We start from the raw sequence: 23,093 nt of genomic DNA on the forward strand, positions 1-23,093 counted from the left end.
TTCAATGAAACATGGAAGGAGTGACGAAATTTGGTGTAAAAGTAAATTTTGTAAAAATTATATTGAAATTGGTTCAGATTGGTATGATTTTATTAAGAAGCATTGACCCACAACGACTTTTTGGTATTAGGCTAACAGTAAAAAACTTCACAACAATTTAACTGGTTATACGAATATTACGGGAATGTATGTTTCTACCTTGAATGGACTAATTGCAACAAAATGCTTGGCGTTTGCTATGAAATTAGTAAATCCGAAGGACTTACCCACTGATTTATTTTCTTTTATGACTTATTACAAGATTTGATGAAGAGTATTTTGACTTTGACGTTATCCTTCTAAAATGATGCTATACTGCAGATTTTTAAACAAACTCATTAAAGTACTGCTTTAATCCTGAAATGTTTTTTAATATACACGAATTCTAATTGTTTATGTAAGATTTATATTTTGAACATCTTGTAGGACCTATGGTAGAATTTTATAACGAATAATTTTGTAGAATGCTTCGATTTGCCACAATCTCGTTAAGAGTACGTTTTTTTTTTACCATAAGAACACTTTCTTGACTTGCTTGAACATTTTTCAACCAAAAAATTCCTCATATTTATGTCTGCAATATTGCCGAAGACACTATATAATTAAAATGTACGGATTTCGAGAAATCTCAATTCGAAATTTTCCAAAAGTAGTTAGGTTTCTAGTTAGGTTACTTTTCCATGCACACAGCTCGTATAAAGTTTAAAGGCGCGGACCTGTATAGGCAATATTTTGTCATAGGAGGTAGTATCCATTGCGAATTTCAAATACCAAGTTCAAAATATCATACACCAAAATATACCAAAACTATGACCTATGTGGACAGTTCTCTGCAAGGATATATCCGATTGACTGGGAATATAAACTGCAACTTTACAGCAGATTACGTTTTAAATTGTGACTAAAATACCCAAAATACTTTAAATCTGCTAGTAAATATATTTGGAGTCTGTACCTATCTGACCTATCTGACCTATCTGGCCTAACAACTTTACGGATCTGAAATATATCTATGTGAGGTTTTATCAACCCACTTCGGAAGGTAGAGTGATGTTCACAGAATATATCTAAATCGACATAGAACTTCATGCTGTTCAAGTGTGTCTAAAATGTTTATTTTGAGGAGTTACGGGTGGTGGAAGGTGCCTTTTGATCAAAACCGTTTCTGGACATTTGATCTAGTTGATCTAGGGGTGTTCGTCTGCCCTTCTCTCTGTTTGGCTGGTTCGCACTATATATCTAGAAAGGAGTATCCGATCCGATGCAAACCTTGTAAATCGTAATATCTTTACCAATCGGGTTGGGAGTTGATCACTCTTTCATATATAAAATTGATCAGATAGGATGGAGATTTCGTAAAAACTTAGTGGTGAACCGACTTTGACTATAAAATGTGTGCTCTAATAATTATAAGTGTTGATATTCTGGGATCCATAGTAAAATTTTATGACAAATAATTTTAGAATATATATTGAATATTTTGTGTGACGAGGCTGAGTCTCAAACGCAATTAAAACCAGTAAAAAAAGTTCAAAAGTCAGGCGGGGCCAACCATATGATACTCTACACCTCAATGACTTTAGAGTACTCAACATTTGCGAACCATATCCAACTCTGAGTCGATTTTCAACAAATTTTGTACCTCCAGCATCTTTTGTACCTTTGTACCTCTATTTATTGGAGCAAAAGCCAATTTGGGCTGATATTACATACATGGTGGACAATAACTATAAAATCGGATAAATTTCGATATCGAAGGTATATACGAATCTAAACCGATCTCGATAAAATTTTAAAGAGGTATTTTCGAGCTTTATCTGATGTCCAGTATTAAATATCCTTGTTGTGGATGCATATTACGAATGTGAGGTGAGTGATGAAACATATGTATGGGAGCTATAGCTATATCTGAACCGATTTCACCAAAATTTGAAGTACTTGCATCTGGGCTGAATTCCGTCGCAAGTGGGAAAATTCAGTCCATTTGGGCTGATATTATCTATTTGGAGCACAATTAATCTAAAATCGGATATGAGATGTTTCTAGTATATATGAGATATTTCTTGTACGAAAAATTATTCTTGTGGAGAACATATAACGAATGTGAATGTGATATCTGGTACGAAAGTATAACCAAATCTGAGAAACATATATATATGGTAGCTATAGCTATATCTAAAACGATTTTCACCAAGTTGTATGTACTTGCTTCTAGACTGAATTCTGTGCTAAAATGTGACAAAATTCAGTTCATTTGGACTGATATTATCCATTTTTGTGCATAAAATCATTTGAAGATTTATAAGGGAGCTATATCTAAATTTTAACCGATTCTCATCAACTTCAATTGGGTCTAATTGGGCCAAACAAATATTGTTTGGAAAATTTCATCTCAATCGGATAATAAATGCGACCTGCCTGTTCACAAAAATACATAAACATTATAGGTCATATATCATTGTCTAATTTCTTTCCACACATTTGTAATGGAAATCATATCACAGTTTCCGACAATGTACCGCTGAGCCAGCCAGACAAAACCCACAAAGCGGTGGACTTCAATAGTTCCGACTCTGATATTTTATGGAATTAAAACCCTTTGTCTGTCAGTCAATTAACAGAGCGGCACTGTGCAACGTCAAATGTAAATGCATTGATGCACATTTAATGCATTCTGTGACTCGTCGTTTGAGAGTGTGCTTTTATTCCCCAAGTGTGAGTGAGTGTGTGTATGTGTGTGAGAACATCATGCACAGGTAAAGTCGTTGTCGTTGTGTTTGCTTTGAATTCAAATGCGTTTGTTCTTTTTTTATTATTACATTAATTGTTTTTTCTCTCTCGCATTTTTGTTGTCTGATAATTTGCTTCTATTGCTGCAGTAATAAGTGCTGCTGCTACTGCATATTTCCACTCTACCCTTCGTTACAAGCATTTCCGTGTAAAAATGTCAACCGGGGAATACAAGACATGCGAATGTTGTTTGTGTTCGCCATCAGAGTTATGTTCCCTTGTTCCGCTCGTCTTTTTTTTTTTGTGTGTTTTGTTTGTGGAACGGAAGTTAACTTGTCATGTTTTGTCTGAACGTTTGTATATTTTATACAATTATAATGAAAGAACTACATATATGTGAGTATGTATATATAAATATACATGGAAGATGGAATGACAACACTCGTTTTGCCATTTATGAGTGTAGTGAGTTTTCAACGTTGTTAAATCAAAAGGTTAATTGTTTCTTTGTTTGCCATTTTTGTAATCCTCACAAAAGGACATGTCAGAAATTTCAATCATAATACAATGACTAGAGACAATGCTCTTTTCTATGCAGATATCAAAAAAAGAGTTTTAATTCTTCAAAGATGACAAAAGAAGTAAGGATAAAAGGTAATAAATCTGGATTCTAATTAGCAATTGAAAATGTGGAAAAGTTAAAAGATTAAAACAGCAACTTTAAGTTACTAGCAAGAATTTGTAATTTTTTTTTTCATAATAATATAGCCAGGTTTAAAAATTCCGAAAAGTGCTGTAATAGTTTATAATCATTTGAGTTATTTGATGTGCCCAATGGCGTATGAATAATGCACCGTTTACAATGCTCATACGATTGCAATGCTATTATATCGAAGAAACATTGGCCAGCAATGAATTGTAGGAAGCATCAGCGTCTGAAATATTCCCTCATCATATGATTATTTCTTTATTTTGTGTTCGGGAGAAGCAAAAGATGGTCCTACCTGTCTCGAGAGTTGATACTGATAAAATGAGTATCCTTTGTAGGAGATGTAGTAGAAGTAATATGTCGATATTGATGCACCATTTATTTCATTGACAATTTGTTTGGGAGGTACCATAATTCATACCTGACCTAATGTTTTTTAAAAAATGGGAGCTGCAAAAAACGCCATAATTTTTACATTTTTACAATGTCGGAAATAGCATCATATGTCAGAATTAGTATAGATTTTTTCGAATTGGTCACCTTGGGCACGAATTATGGCGTTCAAACCGAATGCTGCTCTGAGGTATTTTGGACAATTCCCGGCAAGGCACTTGCTTGAGGTGATCGACACTTTGACAATTTTTAGTGCAAACCTTGCTTTTCAAAATAGTACAGACACAAGATTTTGGTGGCCATTGAAGCGAGGAACATCATTTTGTAACCATTCTTGGGTGAAGCGTACTAAGTGGGGTGGTGCTGAGTTCTGTTAGAATGTCCAAGGTCTTTGGCCACAATGTTTGTGTGCCCAAGGCTTTAATGCACCCTCCAGAATATTTTCGGAATAATATTCGGCATTTATTTTGATGCACACCATCACCATAGCCGGCGCTTGAGTTATGGTGGCCAACCGAAGGTGCACATTTTCAACTGACCTCTTTGGTAAGTAAAATGGATCATTTTGTTTGTTTACAAACTGCTGGACAACGAATATTTTCTCATTGGAGAAAGCCTAATTCGTCAGTTCACCACTTTCGGCCAAGCGAAGCAACTTTTTAGCTCTTTTGAGTCTATTTTCTTTCCGTTGCGGTGTAAGTTCTTGCACTTTTTGGAATTTCAATGGCTTTACCCCGAGCTTATTTTTCAATATTAGCCGAATAATACGATATGTTCAGCTCACGATCCATTTTTCGGCAACTGTGAGGCTGTTTTCTTTCGTCCAAATCCTTAACGTCGGGCTACGCTACCAGTATCACAGTAAAGATCGATGTTACGAGACACGAAAGATTTATTCACATATAAATGCTGGAGTGCTCTAACGATAGCCACTTGTAGTTTTCCAGCCAAATATAAACAAATCACACTATCACGCTTGAATTCCATCACGAATAACTTTTTCCTGGAAAGTTCTGACCACAATGCTTTTGTACGCTTGTAAACAATATAATGAGCTGTCACTGGAATAATTTTAACATCTGTCGGACGAGTGGCTTAAAAATGACAGCTCAGTGAGGATTTTTTAGGAACAAAGTCATCCGTGATGGAATTCAAACGTTATATTGTGATTTCTTTATATTTGGTTGGAAACCCACAAGTGGTTGTCGTTAGAGCACTTTAGCATTTAAATGTGAGTAAATTTTTTGTATCTCGTACCATCGCCGTGATACTGGTAGCTTAGCCCGACGTCGAGGAAGTGGACGGAAGAAAACAGCAACATCAGCAGAAATGGTTCAAAAAGTAAAGAAGCGACTTGATCGAAACCCGCGTCGCAGTGACCGAAAAATGGCTCGTGACCTGAACATATCGCAATATTTCATTCGGCAAACATTGAAAAATTAGCTCGGGGTAAAGCCATTGAAATTGAACTGCCGAATTTGGTTTTCTCCGACGAGAAAACATTTGTTGTTCAACAGTTTGTAAACAAAGAGGTCAAAGAGGTCAGCTGAAAATGTGCACCTTCGGTTGGTGACCAGAACTCAAGCGCCAGCCATGGTGACGGTGTGGGCCGCCATAACAGCCGATGGTCGCTCTCCGCTCGTATTAATTGACCGTGGCATTAGATCAAATGCCGAATATTATCGCGAAAATTTTCTGGAGGGTATATTAAAGCCTTGGGCACGCAAACATTTTGGCCGGAGACCTTGGACATTCCAACAGGGCTCAGCACCATCGCTCTCAGCACGCATTTCCAGCGCACAATGGCCACCAAAATCTCCGGATACCAATCCGTTGGACTATTGTGTCTGGAGTATTTTGGAAAACAAGGTTGGCACTATGAAAATACGAAAGTGTCGATCACCTCCAGAAAGCGCTTCGCCAAAATGGGGCCAAAATACCGCAGAGCAACATTCGGGCAGCGTGTGACGGTTTCATTGGCCGTTCGAAGGCCATAATTTGTGCAATGGCTTATTCAAATATTTGATGCTATTTCCGACATTTTTTTCTTTCATTCAATAAAATTAAAAAAATGTAAAAATTATGCGTTTGACCTGTTTGTAGTTTTTTTTATCTCACCTTGTATATAGGTATCTGCGTAGAAATGAGTACTTGAATGATACAAAAAGTACTAAATGATACTACATTAGATATTGGGTGAAGAGGTAGAGCTGGACTCCGAAATTTTGAAGTGGAATATGGAAGTGGGTTTGGAAATGTGTACTACAGTTGTACAAAAAGTAGTAAACGGTACTAATTCTCGGCCACTGTTGGTGTCTAGGATGAAGAGATGTAAATTAATTTGGATTTGCGTACTAAAATTATACTAAACTTGGCATTGGGTGATAATAGCATTAATGCTAAAACCATTTCACGCCCTTTGTTGTACAAAGCTTCGAAGTTTCTCCAAGAATTCCATTTCAACATCTAACTAGGTTGACCTCTACCCTTATATAGCCCTTTTTTAATTGCCACTGTTGGCCTTGTTAGCTTGGCGTTTAATTGGTTTACATTAATTGAAATCATTTCCATGTTTTCCATAGAAATTTATTAAATAAAAGCAGTTGGCCCTTTTTTCCTATTCGAGTGAGAAGTGCATTTAATAGCCCATTAAAATGGACGTTAGTGCAAAGGTTTCTTCTTCACAACACTTTTACTTGTTTATCGCGAATTTTTAAAAGCTTCAAAAGTGTGGCTACTTAGAAATACACAAAGTTCTCCATATTTTTTCTTAGCCATCCCAAATAAAATACCTAATTTATTATTTTGCTTTTGACTCTCTTGCAGATACAAAGCTAAGCTGGCAAAGACTACGTCAGAGAAATAAATAAAATATTTTCCCAACTCCAAAGAGAAGGTGGAACGTGGAAGACAAGAACATTTAAACGTTTAAGTAAAGTGCGTTTAACGAGAAAGCGGATAAATAGAAGTACTCGGATTGAAGAGGCGTGTAGCATAAGAGTTCCTTATGTTTATGCATGCTGCCTGGTGAACGGTAAACATATTCTACGAACTTATAGGGGTTGTGCAAACCAATGCGGACGTGGTTTACAAGTAGCGAATGTAGAGCAGCTAGCAAATCATTTGAAGGGACAACATCTGTGACAAGGGGATTTGGAATATAACTTATTTAGAAAACGTTAGCAGAAAAGCTAAATCCTCCTCGTCCCATTACCCCAAGCATGTAGTTTTGTGTTAACATCAGCCAGCCTATCGTTGCAATATTTTCTCCTGCGTCGTCTACATTACAAAGCCAGCAAAGAACAAAGCAACTCGTACATAAGTTGAGGAGGTGGAAGAAGACGTGAACATCATTGTTTGTGGCCGCATCCACAACACAACACACTTTGAGGTCACAACCAAGCTGCCTGCCTAACCAACAACAGCAGCCACAACAATCAACAGCTGTTGGTTATGAGCCAAGGACAACGTGGATTTTCCAACGAACCCTTGGAGTCGACTTTGTTGTCGTCTGCCCGCTAAATCCCCCTCATCTATGACCAGAACAAAACCAGGGCAAGACTGTTGATTTTTAACCGATCTGCGTGAAAGAGAACTACAACAACAGCCAACAAACAAGTGTTTTGCATATCCACTTACACTTTGAAACCTCAACATCCAATCCATATCCCAGCTTTGCGTTAAGTGGAGTATACATTTAGGCGTTAACAGCAGTCAATTTCAATATCAATATCAAAAGGAAAGCCGATGTAAAACTTAGCTAAAACAAAAACGTTAATACCTAAGAAAAAAAAAACAGTGCTCAACGGAAAACTACAACAACAATAAAGTGTCAACAGATATTGATTTTGAACGCGTTAGTTTTTGCAGCAGTGGCGCGTTTATCCTTAGTATGGCTCGGTCTGTAAGAACGCCAATATCCCCCTCGTCGTCGTCGTCGTCGCGGTCATCGTGGTCGTCGCCGTCGTCGTCGTCTTTTTACTCGTTATTATCATCGTTCAAAGCTTCCTTAACCCGCCCCTCTTCCTCAAGTTCAGTAGCCCATCACCTGGCCGCTAGAAACAATGACATTTGCCGCGGTCTCTTTGCCACACTCGTTATACTGCTGCGCATGTCAGCGCTAACGTCAGCCATGACAGATCATCTAACGGTTCAAACGACCAGCGGGCCAGTACGCGGACGTTCGGTTACAGTTCAGGGTCGCGATGTACACGTGTTTACCGGCATTCCGTATGCCAAGCCGCCCGTTGATGATTTGCGTTTTCGCAAACCTGTACCTGCAGAACCGTGGCATGGTGTCCTAGATGCAACGCGACTGCCAGCAACATGCGTACAGGAGAGGTGAGTTCTACAATGTTTTGCATGAATTTCTACAATATACATATTTTATACTTAGTTTCTTTCTAACGATGATATTTTTTTTATTTATAATTTTTGACGTGCTAGTCCATAATTCAGTGGTGTCATGTAACAAGACTTAATATTTCATTTGTTGCAAGATGAGGGAAATAAATGTGAAAATTTAACAGTTTGCTATACTCTAAGCATCTTTTTCTTCAAAAAGAATAAATGATTTAATGCGACCAAAATGTACCCCAACGAAAATCCGTTCTGGCGCGAAATCCATTGTGGCACACCTAGATTTGCATAGCCATATCTGTTTGAAAAGATGCTGCTCTCGATTACTTGGGGAGCATACGACTTGGTTCAAACTTGGCACATCATAATATTTTTGTCAAACGTAGCCAATGTCCAAATATGGAGTACATCGGTCCACTTCCTTGGGTATCTAACACAAAATTTCCAAAAAAAAAAAAAAAAAAAAAATAATAATAATAATAATAATAATAATATAATAATAATAATAATAATAATAATAATAATAATAATAATAACAATAATAATAATAATAATAATAATAATAATAATAATAATAATAATAATAATAATAATAATAATAATAATAATAACAATAATAATAATAATAATAATAATAATAATAAAAATATTTAATAATAATAAAAATAATAATAATAATAACAATAATAATAATAATAATAATAATAATAATAATAATAATATAATAATAATAATAATAATAATAATAATAATAATAATAATAATAATAATAATAATAATAATAATAATAATAATAATAATAATAATAATAATAATAACAATAACAATAATAATAATAATAATAATAATAATAATAATAATAATAATAATAATAATAATAATAATAATAATAATAATAATAATAATAGTAATAATAATAATAATAATAATAATAATAAAAATAATAATAATTATAATAATAATAATAATAATAATAATAACAATAATAATAATAGTTTAATAATAATAATAATAATAATAATAATAATAATAATAATAATAATAATAATAATAATAATAATAATAATAATAATAATAATAATAATAATAATAATAATAATAATAATAATAATAATAATAATATTAATAATAATAATAATAATAATAATAATAATAATAATAATAATAATAATAATAATAATAATAATAATAATAATAATAATAATAATAATAATAATAATAATAATAATAATGGAGAAAATTCCAACTAAAAAATTGTAGATTCATTTCAACAGTTCATGTTAGGTCTTTTTATACCCTTTATTATAGTTTGTAACACCTCGAAATCTATATTTTTAGACCCAGCATAAAATTCTATGTCGATTTAGCGATGTCGGTCCATCTGCCCATCTTTACGTCTGCGGAAATCACTCCAGCTTCCGAACAAAGTGAAGTAGGTTGAGAAAATTTTACTCAAATGTATATAATGTCTGCAGGATTTTTGATATTTAAAATGGGCCATGTAGATCCACGTTTTGGTATCGCCCCATATAATGGTACCTTCTTATTTTCGGTATTTTGGTGATTTAAGCGAAATTATTCATCGCAAATGTTTCAAATTTGGTATTTGAAGTTCACAATGGATACTACAGCCTAAGACAGAAAATTGTCATTGCAGGTTCACGTCTTCGTATATCCCTCATATAACGGCACCTCCCGATATTTGGTATTTTAATGATTTTAGCGATATTTTTCACGGGAATTGTTTTAAATTTGGTATTTGAAGTTTGTAATGGATACTACCTAGTGGTACCCCCGATATTCGGTACTTTCATGATTTTAGCGACATTATTCACCGAAATTGTTTCAAGTTTGGTTTTTGACAGAAAATTGTCTGTGCAGGTCCACGTCTTCGTATAGCCCCCATATAACGATACCTCCCAATATTCGGTATTTTGACGATTTTAGGTACAATTCTCACCGAAATTGATATGATTTTAGCTACATTATTCACCGTTTAGTTCAAGTTTCGAATTTAAATATGGCAATGGCTTATGACAAACAATGCCTATGTAGGTCTATAGACCCCAATCACATAGACCCCAATATAATGGCTAAATTCGGTATTTTTAAGATTTTAAAAGAGTTCTTAAGGGATTTTTTTTTGGTGAAAATTTCCAAATTCGTTCCAAATGGCGGAGGGCATTCCAAGTTCGGCCCGGACGAACTTACTACTTTTTAACTGTTTTTTTTTTTTAATGTTGATACTTTTGCGGCTGTTATCAGAAGAAGTTAATTAATTCCGTTAATTTTTCCATAGTTAAACGTGCATGGTTTGTGGTTGAACAGCGTTGAATTATTTCTCATTTTTATATCCGACATGGTACCTATGGTACCTTACGACACACAATTTGTGACATGAAATGATATTCAAAGAATCACATTCTGAGACGATGTATGCATGTTCGTCAGTTTGTCCATGTGTTTTTGTAAACAAAGTACAGGTCACATTTATTTTCCGATTGTGTGTGAAATTGTCCACAAATCTTTTTATTTGACCCAAGGACGAACCCTATTGAAATTGGTACGAATCGGTCCAAATTTAGATATAGCTTCCATATATACCTTCCATCGATTTCAATTTTTTTGTGCGTCATATGTGTAATATAATGTCCTAACGGGATGTATTTCGGCATATTCCATATATATGCAAGTGCTTTTAACATCAGTTAATATATTTCTACATCCGATTTGGTATTAAAGTCCCTCACTTTCGTAACATGGGCTCTACAATAATGGTATTTGGTAGCAGATATAAGATACAGTTCAGGAATACATCTGCCAAACTTTATCGAGACCCGTTCAGATTTGGATATAACAGCAATATAAATCTTCATCCATTATTTATTATTTTGCACCAAATGGTTAATATCCTTCCAAAGAGTGTGGATTTTGGCACATACGACCTAATTCAGTTAGAACAAGTTAAAAAGCAGTAAGTTCGGCCGGGCCAAATTTTGAATTTGAAATTTGGAAATTAAAAAAAAAAAAATAAAATCCTTAAAAAATTCTGTTAAATTTTAAAAATACCGAATATTGCCGTTATATTGGGGTCTATGCGACGTGGATCTACATAGGCATTGTTTGCCATTAGCCATTACCATATTCAGATTCGAAACTTGAAATAAACGGTGAATAATGTAGCTAAAATCATCAAAATATCGTATATAAGGAGGTGCCGTTAAATTGGAGCTGTCCGAAGACTGGACCAGCATAGACAATTTTCTGTCACAGGCTATATCATTCATTACTAACGTCAAATACGATATCTCAAACAATTTCGGTGGGTATTGTACCTAAACTCGTCAAAATACCGAATATAGGGAGGTACTGATATATGGGGCCTATACGAAGACCTGGACCTGCATAGACATTTTTCTGTCACAGACTGTCACCCATTACGAACTCTTAATACGTAATTTGAAACAATTCCGGTGAATGGGAGGTACCGTTATATGGGGGCTATACGAAGACGTGGACCTGCACAGACAATTTTCTGTAATAGGCTGTAGCATCCATTACGAATCTCAAATACCAAATTTTAAACGATTCCGGTGAATAATGTCGCTAATATCATCAAAATACCGAATATAGGGAGGTACCGTTATATGGGGGCTATACGAAGACGTGGATCTGCTCAGATAATTTTCTGTCATAGGCTGTAGTATCCATTTCGAACTTCAAATAACAAAGTTGAAACAATTCCGGTGAATAATGTCGCTAAAATCATTAAAATACCGAATATCGGGAGGTACCTTTATATGGGGGCTATATGAAAACGTGGACCTACATGGCCCATTTACGAACTAAACCTGCCTACTGGGAAATCTTAATTCGTTAGAAAGATAGCATGATTACAACAGACAGACAGACTTACAGACAGACAGACTTACAGACAGACAGACGGAAATGGCTAAATCGACTTAGAATTTTACGCTGATCAAGAATATATATACTTTGTTGGGTCTGACATGAGTATTTCCAGGAGTTACAAACGGAATGACAAAGTAAATATACCCTCCATAATATGGTGGAGGGTTTAAAAAGTATATCAAAATTTGTGAAAATTGATTCAGATACAGCTATATAAATTGCTCCTTGTGAAGGCACTAATAGTAGGTGTGGACGGATATGGCTCATATTTCAACCCTTGAAAAATAGTGCTATGTGAGAAAGAAATCGGAGATTCTGTTAGGTTTCTGAGAGTAAGAAAGCTGTAAGTTAGGCCGGGTCCAACTTTTTATACCCTCCACCATTTGGGACGAATTTTGCAATTTTCAAAAAAATAAAATCCCTTAAAAATTTTGCTAAAATCTTAAAAGTACCGAATACAGTCATTATATTAGCGTCTATACGACGACGTGGACCTGCATAGATAACTTTTGTGATAAGCCAATACAATATTCTAATGTGAAACTTGAAAAAAATCGGTGAATAATGTAGCTAAAATCATTAAAAATACCGAATATAGGGAGGTACTATTACAGGGTTGTCCATATTCGACGGACCCATCTGGCAACGCCATAACTTTTGACAGAGATGTCACATCGCTTAATGACATACCGCGTTTGAAGCGTCAGTCCAAGCAGATTTTTACCATGAACCAAACACGCTACGCGAGCGCTCTGAAATAGTTGAAATTTACATTCAACAGAAGAAGTCAATTGTAAAAAAAAAAAATCTGAGAAGTGCGCCTTCTAAGAACACCATTAAGCGTTTATACGAACAATTTTCGACTGGTAAGGCTCTTTCTAATCCGAAGAGGCCATATAAAAGTCGACCAAGGCGATCGGCCGAGAATATCGCTGCCGTACGAGCCATTGTTGAGAGCTCCCCAAGAACATCCCAAAAACGCCATTCTCAGCAGTCGGGCATGGCTCGGTCCACTTTACAACGGATTATTCGCATTGATTTGCATTTGTTCCCGCACAAAATTCGCAAAGAATGTTGCCTGCGGACAAGCCTCGTCGATTGGAATGGGCCCAAAGAGTCATGGGTCCGTCGAATATGGGCAACACTGTATATGGTGATTACACACGTGGACCTGCACAGACAATTTTCTGTCATAGGCTGTAGTATCCATTAGGAATTTCAATTACCAAATTTGAAACATTCCGGTGAATAATGTCGCTAATATCATCAAACGAAAAACCAACGAAATCGAAGACTCCGTAAGATTTCTGCTAGATAAATATTATCTGGCACGAGACGTTCAGAAATTCAGAATCTTTCAGATGCCTCCTTTAATTTTTTTTTTATTTATAACCGGAAGGATGGGAATGCTATTCTATCACATCTCACCTGAAATAGTTTCATAGAACCCAAATTGCAAATAAAATAGCGTTTAAAGTCCATTTAGCATTGCAAATTATTGCGCGAAACCCTCTAGAGCTACAAGGAGCAGGAGATGCCACTATAAGGAATTATTTTCTTAGTTGCTGATGATGTTGCCTACATTGTTACCGCTGTTTTCTGTTGTGTCTTATTCGTTTTCTTCCAGTGAAACTTCTAGTAGATGTTGATGTGCCTAGGCCTTCAGGGTTGGCGTTGGCGCACTCTGTATAAACGTTTTGTGTGTCATAGTTTAGCAACTCATAAATATTTAATATTTTGTAGTTTAGTTTAACCCAGTTTTTTAGTTTTCCGAACCCCTGTCATGATAAAAAAAAACGCCTTCGAAAGGTACCCCCATGGCAATATACTCAGTTAGCCGTTCATGTTGGCCCCCACGAAAAGTTATATGTTGATAAAATCCTTGTTGTTGTTGCTGCTGCTGCTGTTGTTCGCTGGCGTTTAACATAAATTTTCGTTTTCATTTTAATTTCCATTCGTTTTTTTGTTTGTTTGTTTATATTTACCAGCCAAGAGTATTGAGAGCATTTGTTTTTTTATTGTTTGTTTTCTTCATGAACCTCATCGTCGTCGTCGACGACGTTGTTGTTGTTTTTGGCATCAATTTGACTTTGTGACGTCAATGCAATGACGTCATTCATATGAATGCACTTCGTTTCATAGTGGATTCGTTGTCCTATTGTATTCGACTCGCAGTCGTAGTAGTAGTTGTTGTTGTTCGTATGTTGATTCAACTGAAATCGGCATTCTGCCAAATTGATTTAAGTTCATAACTGGGTTACGTACAGAGATATTGGTCTTATGCTATTTGCCTTCTTCCATTCAACAAATATAATTCGTTATGGCAAATTGTGGTTTACTCTGGCCAACATTCAAATGAGAGAAACGCTCAAAAGCAATTACAATTGTGTTGGGCTGGCGGACAGGCGAATGGGTTGTGATCCGGCCGATGGCAAATACCAAGTGCAAGATTAGATTGTCACATTTCGTTGATTCTAATAATGACTTAAGGGGTTTAAACGATGCACACGAGAATTGCCGTAGGCTTAAATCAGTCTTCAGGAACTGAGTTGACGACAACGAGAACATGATAATCCTTTTGAAAATGTTATTCATGAGTATGGAGAAATGGAAAAGCATAGTATTCCTAAAGGACAATATTTAAGATATCAAAAACAAAAATTGTGCTAATTCGTTATTAATATATCGATAAAAATAGGATCAAATTGGCATTACAGTACAGCACAGCAAGAAATCTCCTTACCCAATAATGGGTTTATTAAGTATGTACATTCTAGCGCCTATAAATATCTATAAAATGCTACTACTGGCACAAAGGGTGGGATATTGCGGAGGATAACAGCTGCCATGCATTGGTACATCTCGATATCAAATTTTATCAAAATTTACGTTTTTCGCTGGGTTTCAATGGTAATGAATTTAATTTTAAAATAACTTATTATTCTCATTACAAAGTAATGTGTAACGGCGGCACAAAACACTGCAACTTACTTCAGACTGCTGTCATTTCTAAGCCACTCGTCCGACTGCTGCTAAAATTATTCCACTGACAGCTCATTATATTGTTTACAAGCTTACATTAGCATTTTGGTGAGAATTTTCCAGAAAAAAAGTTATTCGTGGTGGAATTCAAGAGTGATAGTGGGATACCTTTATATTTGACTGGAAAACCACAAGTGGCTATCGTTAGAGCACTCCAGCATTTAAATGTGAATAAATCTTTTGTATCTCGTACCATCGCTTGTTACAGTGATCCTGGTAACGTAGCCCGACGTCAAGGAAGTGGAGAGAAGAAAACAACAACATCTGCAGAAATGGTTCGAAATATAAGGAAGCGACTTGATCGAAACCCGGGTCGCAGTGGTCAAAAAATGGCTCGTGAACTGAACATGTCCCAATATTCCATTCAGCAAATATTGAAAAATGAGCTCGGGGTAAAGCCATTGAAATTCCAAAAAGTGCAAGAGCTTACAACGCAACAGATAGAATAAAAGATTTGAAAGTTGTGAACTGCCGAATTTGGCTTTCTCCGATGAGAAAACAATCGTTGTCCGGCAGTTTGTAAACAAACAAAATAATCGTGTTTACTTGCCAAAGAGGTCAGCCGAAAATGTGCACCTTCGGTTGGCCACCAGGACTCAAACGCCGGTCATGATAATGGTGTGGGCCGCCATAACAACCGATGGTCGCTCTCCCCTCGTATTAATTGATCGTGGCATCAGGATAAATGCCGAATATTATCGCGAAAATATTCCGGAGGGTGTATTAAAGCCTTGGCCATGCAAACATTTTGGCCGCAGACCTTTGACATTCCCACAGGACTCAGCACCAGCATGCCACCCAAGAATGGTTACAAAATGAGGTTCCTTGCTTACCGCACAATGGCCACCAAAATCTCCAGATACCAATCCGTTGGATTATTGTGTCTGGGATATTTTAGAAAGCAAGGTTGGCACTAAAATATACCAAAGTGTCGATCACCTTAAGCAAGCGCTTCGACAGAAATGTGTCAAAATGCCGCAGAGCAACATTCGGGCAGCGTGTGGCGGTTTCATTGGCCATTTAAAGGCCATAATTCGTGCCGAATGTGACTAATTCGAACAAATCTAAACTTATTCTAAAATTTGATGCTATTTCCGACATTTTTTGCTTTCATTCAATAAGATTTAAAAAAAATCTAAAAGTTATGGCGTTGTACTTTGTTGCAGTTTTTTATCTCACCCTGTACATCTCTGAATCCGATATAACAGACGTACTGATTGAAGTATTTTTGTTCCTCTGACAGAAGGTATGGTGTGTTACCAAATTCTAAGTAAAGTTTTTGGTTTAAAGTCGGAAAAGAAAACTCCATAGGGTCTCCAATTCCCAAATTAATTTTAATTTTCTGTCCCTTTACGAATATAAGATTAAACCAGGATTGCATAATATTGTAAAGACCTTCGCTATAAATAACAAGTAGAAATGCACAATCTGCAATTTAAAAAAAAAAATTCGTTGTCAAATACTGTGAAAATCAAAAAAACACTGAATATAGGGAGCTCCCGCTATATTGGGGCATATACGAAGACGTGGACCTGTATATGCAATGTTTGTCATAGGCCATTACGATATTCAAATACGAAGCTTGATACAATTCCGGTACCATTATACCGTTTTATACCCTCCACCATAGAGGGAGGGTCATTCCGTTTGTAACACCTCGAAATATACATTTTAGACCCCACAATGTATATATTTTCTTGATCAGCATAAAATTCTATGTCGATTCTATGTCCGTCAGTCCGTCAGTGGAAATCACTCTAGCTTCTGAAAAAAATGGAGTAGATTGATAAAATTTTACCTAAAGGTATATTATGTCTGCAGGACTTTTGGTATTGAAAATGGGCCAGGTAGGCCCATATGTAGGCTATGCACGTTTGGTATAGCCCCCATATAACGGTACCTCCCAATATTCGGTATTTTGATGATTTTACCGACATTGTTCACCGGAATGGCTTCAAATTTGGCATTTGAAGTCCGAAATGGATACTACAGCCTAAGACAGAAAATTGCATGTGCAGGTCCACGTCTTCGTATAAACCCATTTAACGGTACCTCTTGACATTCGGTACTTTGTTGATTTTAGCGACGTTATTCAGCGGAATTGCTTTAAATTTGGTATTTGAAGTTCGAAATGGATACTACAGCCTAAGACAGAAAATTGCCTGTGCAGGTCCACGTCTTCGTATAACCCCATTTAACGGTATCTCCCGATATTCGGTATTTTAATGATTTTAGCTACATTATTCACTTTTATGTAAGTTTCACATTCGAATATTGTAATGGCTTATGACAAATGTTACCTATGCAGGTCGTCTTATACACCCTAATATAAGCAACATTTCGTATTTTTAAGATTTTAACAGAATTTTTAACGGATTTTTTTGTTTTTGAGAATTGCCAAATTCGTTGCAAATAGTGGAGGGTTTTTTTACTTTTTCGTCATGAGATGTATTACTCATTAGGAACTTCCAATATGACATTTGATACACTTCCGGGTTATAATGTTACTAAAATAATGAACATACCGATTATAAGGAGGTAAAAAGGGGCCTATACGAAGACGTGGACTGCATATGCAATTTTCGGTTACAGCTGTAGTACCCATTAGGAACATCAAATTTCAAATTTAAAACATTTCCGGTGAAAAGTGTGACACAAATCATTAAAATACTAATTATATAGATGTACAGTTATATTTGGAAGCTATACCAAAACCTAAGTATATATTGACAGTTCTATGCAATTTACAACAATTTCGGGTTAAAAATCTGACCGTAAATTTGTAGGAATATTTATGTGGGGGCTATTCCAAAATGTGGACCTATGTAGCCTATTTTCATTACCAGAAGTCCAGCAGACCTAACTGAGTTAAATTTTGTCAACCTACTTCATTTCGTCCGGAAGAAAGAGTGATTTACACAGACATCGGAGGGACATCGCTAAAACCAGAAATTGTATGCTAATCAAGAATATTTTTACTTTGTGGGGTCTAAAATGTATATTCCGAGGTGCTTATATACCCTCCAAAATTCAACTCCAAACTATGTACCTGTATTGAGGAAAAATAAGTTTAACCCTCGGCATTTTTTTTTAACTGCAACTATTTTAGACATTTCAATAGAAATTGACACAAACTAATTACAGCTTGAGAACGTTGCCAGTTGTTGAAATTGTTATTTTTGCTTTTTGGATGTAACCGCTACTCATAGGAATTGTTTACGAAGGTTGCATACGAAAAAAAAAATGTGTTTAAAATATAAATCAATAAAATGTTAAATAGAATGTACACCAATTTAGTTATCGATTTTATGTCGATACTGAAGAGTTAATGTGAAATGTTGTCCTTTAAATTGTCCTCAGTTCTTTTGAACAAATTTTTGCATCAACATTTCGACATTCAATAAAATTGTGGTGAAGGTTGAACGAAATTTTTGTTCTTAATAGGCATTGGTATAATATTCCGCGAATCTTGGAGGAATGCTCCACAACGACAAACAATGTGAATTTAAATAGTCATAGTCCATAACATTATCGTATGTTACGCATCCATGAAAAGCAATTCTAAATATGTCATTCTTGGAATAAGCACGAGATTCAATTCAAATCTTATTTATTTATATAATACAATAGGCGGATACACATGTGTATCTGTATTCCCAATAAAATTTATACATAATTTTTTTTTTAAATTTTATTGAATGAAGGCAAAAAATGTCGGAAATAGCACCAAATTTTAGAATAAGTTTAGATTTGTTCGAATTGGTCAATTTTGGCACGAATTATGGTCTTCAAACGGCCAATGAAACCGTCACACGCTGCCCGAATGTTGCTCTGCGGTATTTTAACCCATTTCCGGCGTAGCGCTTGCTTGAGGTGATCGACACTTTGGTATTTTTTAGTGCCAACCTTGCTTTCCAAAATACTCCAGACACAATAGTCCAACGGATTGGTATTCGGCGATTTTGGTGGCCATTGTGCGCTGCAAATAAAGCGAGGAAACTCGCGGGTACTGAGTGTAATGGTCCTGAGACCTGTTGGAAAGTCCAAGGTCTGCGTTCAAAATGTTTGCGTGCTCAAGGCTTTAATACACCCTCCAGAACATTTTCGCGATAATATTCCGTATTTATTCTGATGCCACGGTCGATTAATACGAGCGGAGTGCGACCATCGGCTGTTATGGCGGCCCACACCATCACCATGGACGGCGCTTGAGTTCTGGTGGCCAACCGAAGGTGCATATTTTCAGCTGACCTCTTTTGCAAGTAAACACGATCATTTGTTGGTTTACAAACTGCTGGACAACGAATGTTTTCTCATCGAAGAAAACCAAATTCGGCAGTTCACCACTTTCGGCCAAGCGAAGCAACTCTTTAGCTCTTTTGAGTCTATTTTCTTTTTGCTGCGGTATAAGTTCTTGTACTTTTTGGAATGTCAATGGGTTTACCCTGATCTCATTTTTCAATATTTGCCGAATGGAATATTGCGATATGTTCAGCTCACGAGCCATTTTTCGGCCACTGCGACGCGGGTTTCGATCAAGTCGCTTCTTTACTTTTCGAACTATTTCGGCTGATGTTGCTGTTTTTTCCGTCCACTTGTTTCGAGATGATGTTTCGAGACACAAAAGATTTATTCACATTTAAATACTGGAGAGCTCTAACGATAGCCACTAGTGGTTTTCCAGTCAAATATAAAGAAATCACATTATCACGCTTCAATTCCATCACGAATAACTTTTTTTCTGAAAAGTTCTCACAAAAATGCTTTTGTTCGCTTGTAGGCAGTATAATGAGCTGTCACTGGAATAATTTTAACAGCTGTCGGACGAGTGGCTTAGAAATGACAGCAGTCTGAAATTGGTTGCAGTTTTTTCATCTCATCCTGTTATAACTAAATTTTAACTGATTCTCAGCAATATCAATTGGATCGTCTTTGCTTGAAACTTTCATCTCATTCAGATAAACAAGTAAAACAATATTAAGTTCGGCCGGGCCAAACTTTTAATACCCTCCACCTTAGGGTAAAAGAAACATTAGAAGAAATGTGGCAAAAACCATTAAAATGCCGAATATCGGGAGGTACCGTTATATGGTGGCTACACCAAAACGTGAACCTATAATTACAATGTTTCGCCACACGAACTAGGACCCATTATGACCCACAAATACCAATTTTTAGACAAATCAGTGAAAAAATGTGGCAAAAACCATCAAAATACGGAATATCGGGAGGTACCGTTATATGGGCGCTATACCAAATCATGAACCCATACATGCAATGTTTCGCCACCGGAGCTGGAACCCATTATGAGCAACAAATACCAATTTTCAGACAAATCCGTGAAAAAATGTTGCAAAAATCATCAAATTACCGAATATCGGGAGGTACCGTTATATGGGGGCTATACCAAATCATGGACCCATACATGCAATGTTTCGTCACCGGAGCTAGAAACCATTATGACCCACAAATACCAATTTTTGGATAAATCCGTGAAAAAATGTGGCAAAAAAAAACTAAAATACCGAATATCTGGAGGTACCTTTATATGGTGGCTATACCACAACGTGGACCTATACATGCAATGTTTTGCCACACGCTCAGGGACCCGTTATGACCAAAAAATACCAATTTTCAGACAAATCCGTGAAAAAATGTGGCATAAATAATCAAAATACCGAATATCGGGAGGTACCGTTATATGGGGACTATACCTGAACGTGGACCGATATATTTCATTTTCAATACCAACCATCCTAGACACAAATAGCTCTGCTAAATTTTGGCGCTCTACGTCAAATAATGTGGGCTGTATCGTGATTTCAACAGACAGACAGACGGACATCGTTATGGGGTCTAAGACGAATATTTAAGGATGTTACAAACGGAATGACAAAGTTAATATACCCTCCTTTCCAAGGTGGAGGGTATTAAAATGCGACCTGTATTTTGATCACAAAAATATATGGCCAGACGGACTGACATGCATAAATCAACTCAGAAAGTGATTCTATGAAGATCCTCAAAATTAACTATGGGTCTATCTCTATCCTTCTCTCCAAGTAATAAAGATTTAAGTTCGGCCTTGCCGATCTTTGAATACCCTCCATCATTTGGTACAAATTTGGCAATTTTCAAAAAATAAATAAAATCCGTTAAAAATTCTGTTAAAATCTTAAAAATACCGAATATAGCCGTTATATTGGGGTCCACACGACATGGACATACATAGGCATTGTTTGTCACAAGCCATTACCATATTCAAATTCGAAACTTGAAATAAACGGTGAATAATGTAGCAAAAATCATCAAAATGTCGTATATAGGGAGGTACCGTTATATGTGGGCTATACAAAGACGTGCATCTGCAAAGACAATTGTCTGTCATAGGCTGCAATATTAAGGAGGTGCCGTTTTATGGGAGCTACACGAAGGTGAGGACCTGCACGGACAGTATTTTTCTCATAGGCTGTAGCACCCATTTTGAATTTCAAATACCAAATTTGAAACGTTTCCGGTGAATAGTGTCGCTTAAATCATCAAAATACCGAAAATAGAGAAGTACCAGGGGGGCTATACCAAAACGTGGACCAACATGGCCCATTTTCATTACTAAAAGTCCTTCAGACATAATATACATTTGAGTAAAATGTTATCAACCTACTTCATTTCGTTCGCAAGCTAGAGTGATTTCCACAGACGGACGGACACCGCTAAATCGACATAGAATTGTATGCTGTGGGATCTGAAATGTATATTTCGAGGTGTTAAAAAAATAGTACCAAACTTAATATGCCTCCATACTATGGTGGAGGGTATGATAAATATAAATGTGTCAATGACACTTTGTATATAGCTCATTTATTCGAAAGGTGTCACATCTCAAAAAATCCGCATCAAAATTTGATTTCCCGAACTAGAAACATTATTTCTGCAAAGATCTCTCGAAACATTAGTGTGCAAGATCAAGAATGGTTTGAAGTACTCGTAGTCAGGTGATTTTATATATTCAATCTATTGTTTTGTTGACTTATTTCGAATTCCAAGTAAAAATCCTGAATTTCCTTGAGTTCTACAGATATCACTATGAAAATTTGAGGTATTGTGGGGTATTGAGCGTTATGACTTTAACAGTATTGTGTAAATTAGCCTTAGCTTGTTAAATTCTAACTTGAGGATTGTCTATTGCTTACAAAAGTTTGGCCATACCATACTGACTGATAAATATACACATACATCCATACCGATGTAAGTAATAACTAAGCCTTATTTAAATGATTGGAATTGATTATTTGGGAGGGTATTATAACGAAGGACACGAGTGTGTGAGTGACATGACAACTTAACAACGGCAGGGCAGACATTTGACCATCTATCCACACGGATATCGGGGTGTCATGCTCGTAGAACACACAACAATTTCCGGGGGGATGACATTTGCAACAATTCAATTATAAATAATTAATGTTCATGTTATTTATTGTACATAACGATGTATGGGTCCACACACACATACACGCGAAGAATAGTGGAAGGGAGAAAAGAAAAAATTGCCACGCAGGTGGATGGAGTAGCTCCAATTATATGGTGTATTCCAACACTTATTCTATAATAATAGTTATTAAAGTTATTAGTCTAGTTAAGGATCCAAACATAATCGATTTACAAGTGGCAGTTATTAATTTGTAATTCTCTTTCGCTTTCTCTTTTCGCCCAACTTCTACTTCCCTGTGTTTTAAGGTATGAGTACTTCCCTGGCTTTTCCGGTGAAGAGATATGGAATCCTAACACAAATGTATCTGAAGATTGTTTGTTTATGAATATATGGGCTCCGGCGAAGGCAAGATTACGACATGGTCGTGGAACCAATGGTGGTGAGGTGGGTATAAAGAACATAACATTCATATTA

General features: G+C 36.1%; 1 protein-coding gene across 3 annotated transcripts in view; it reads left to right on the forward strand.

Moving 5' to 3' along the window:
- The window catches only part of LOC101890429 (acetylcholinesterase-like), a 276,027-nt gene that overhangs the window by 145,379 nt on the left and 107,555 nt on the right, over positions 1-23,093 (forward strand). For 2 of the 3 annotated variants that reach the window (XM_059127903.1, XM_059127902.1), the window contains 2 exons: positions 6,698-8,212; positions 22,925-23,063. In XM_059127903.1, the coding sequence (XP_058983886.1) occupies positions 7,764-8,212; positions 22,925-23,063 (588 nt within the window). In that variant the 5' untranslated portion in view covers positions 6,698-7,763. 3 annotated transcript variants of the gene reach the window in all.

The sequence above is a fragment of the Musca domestica genome, unplaced genomic scaffold (assembly GCF_030504385.1).
Source record: "Musca domestica strain aabys unplaced genomic scaffold, Musca_domestica.polishedcontigs.V.1.1 49, whole genome shotgun sequence".
Classification (NCBI taxonomy): Eukaryota; Metazoa; Arthropoda; class Insecta; order Diptera; family Muscidae; genus Musca; species Musca domestica.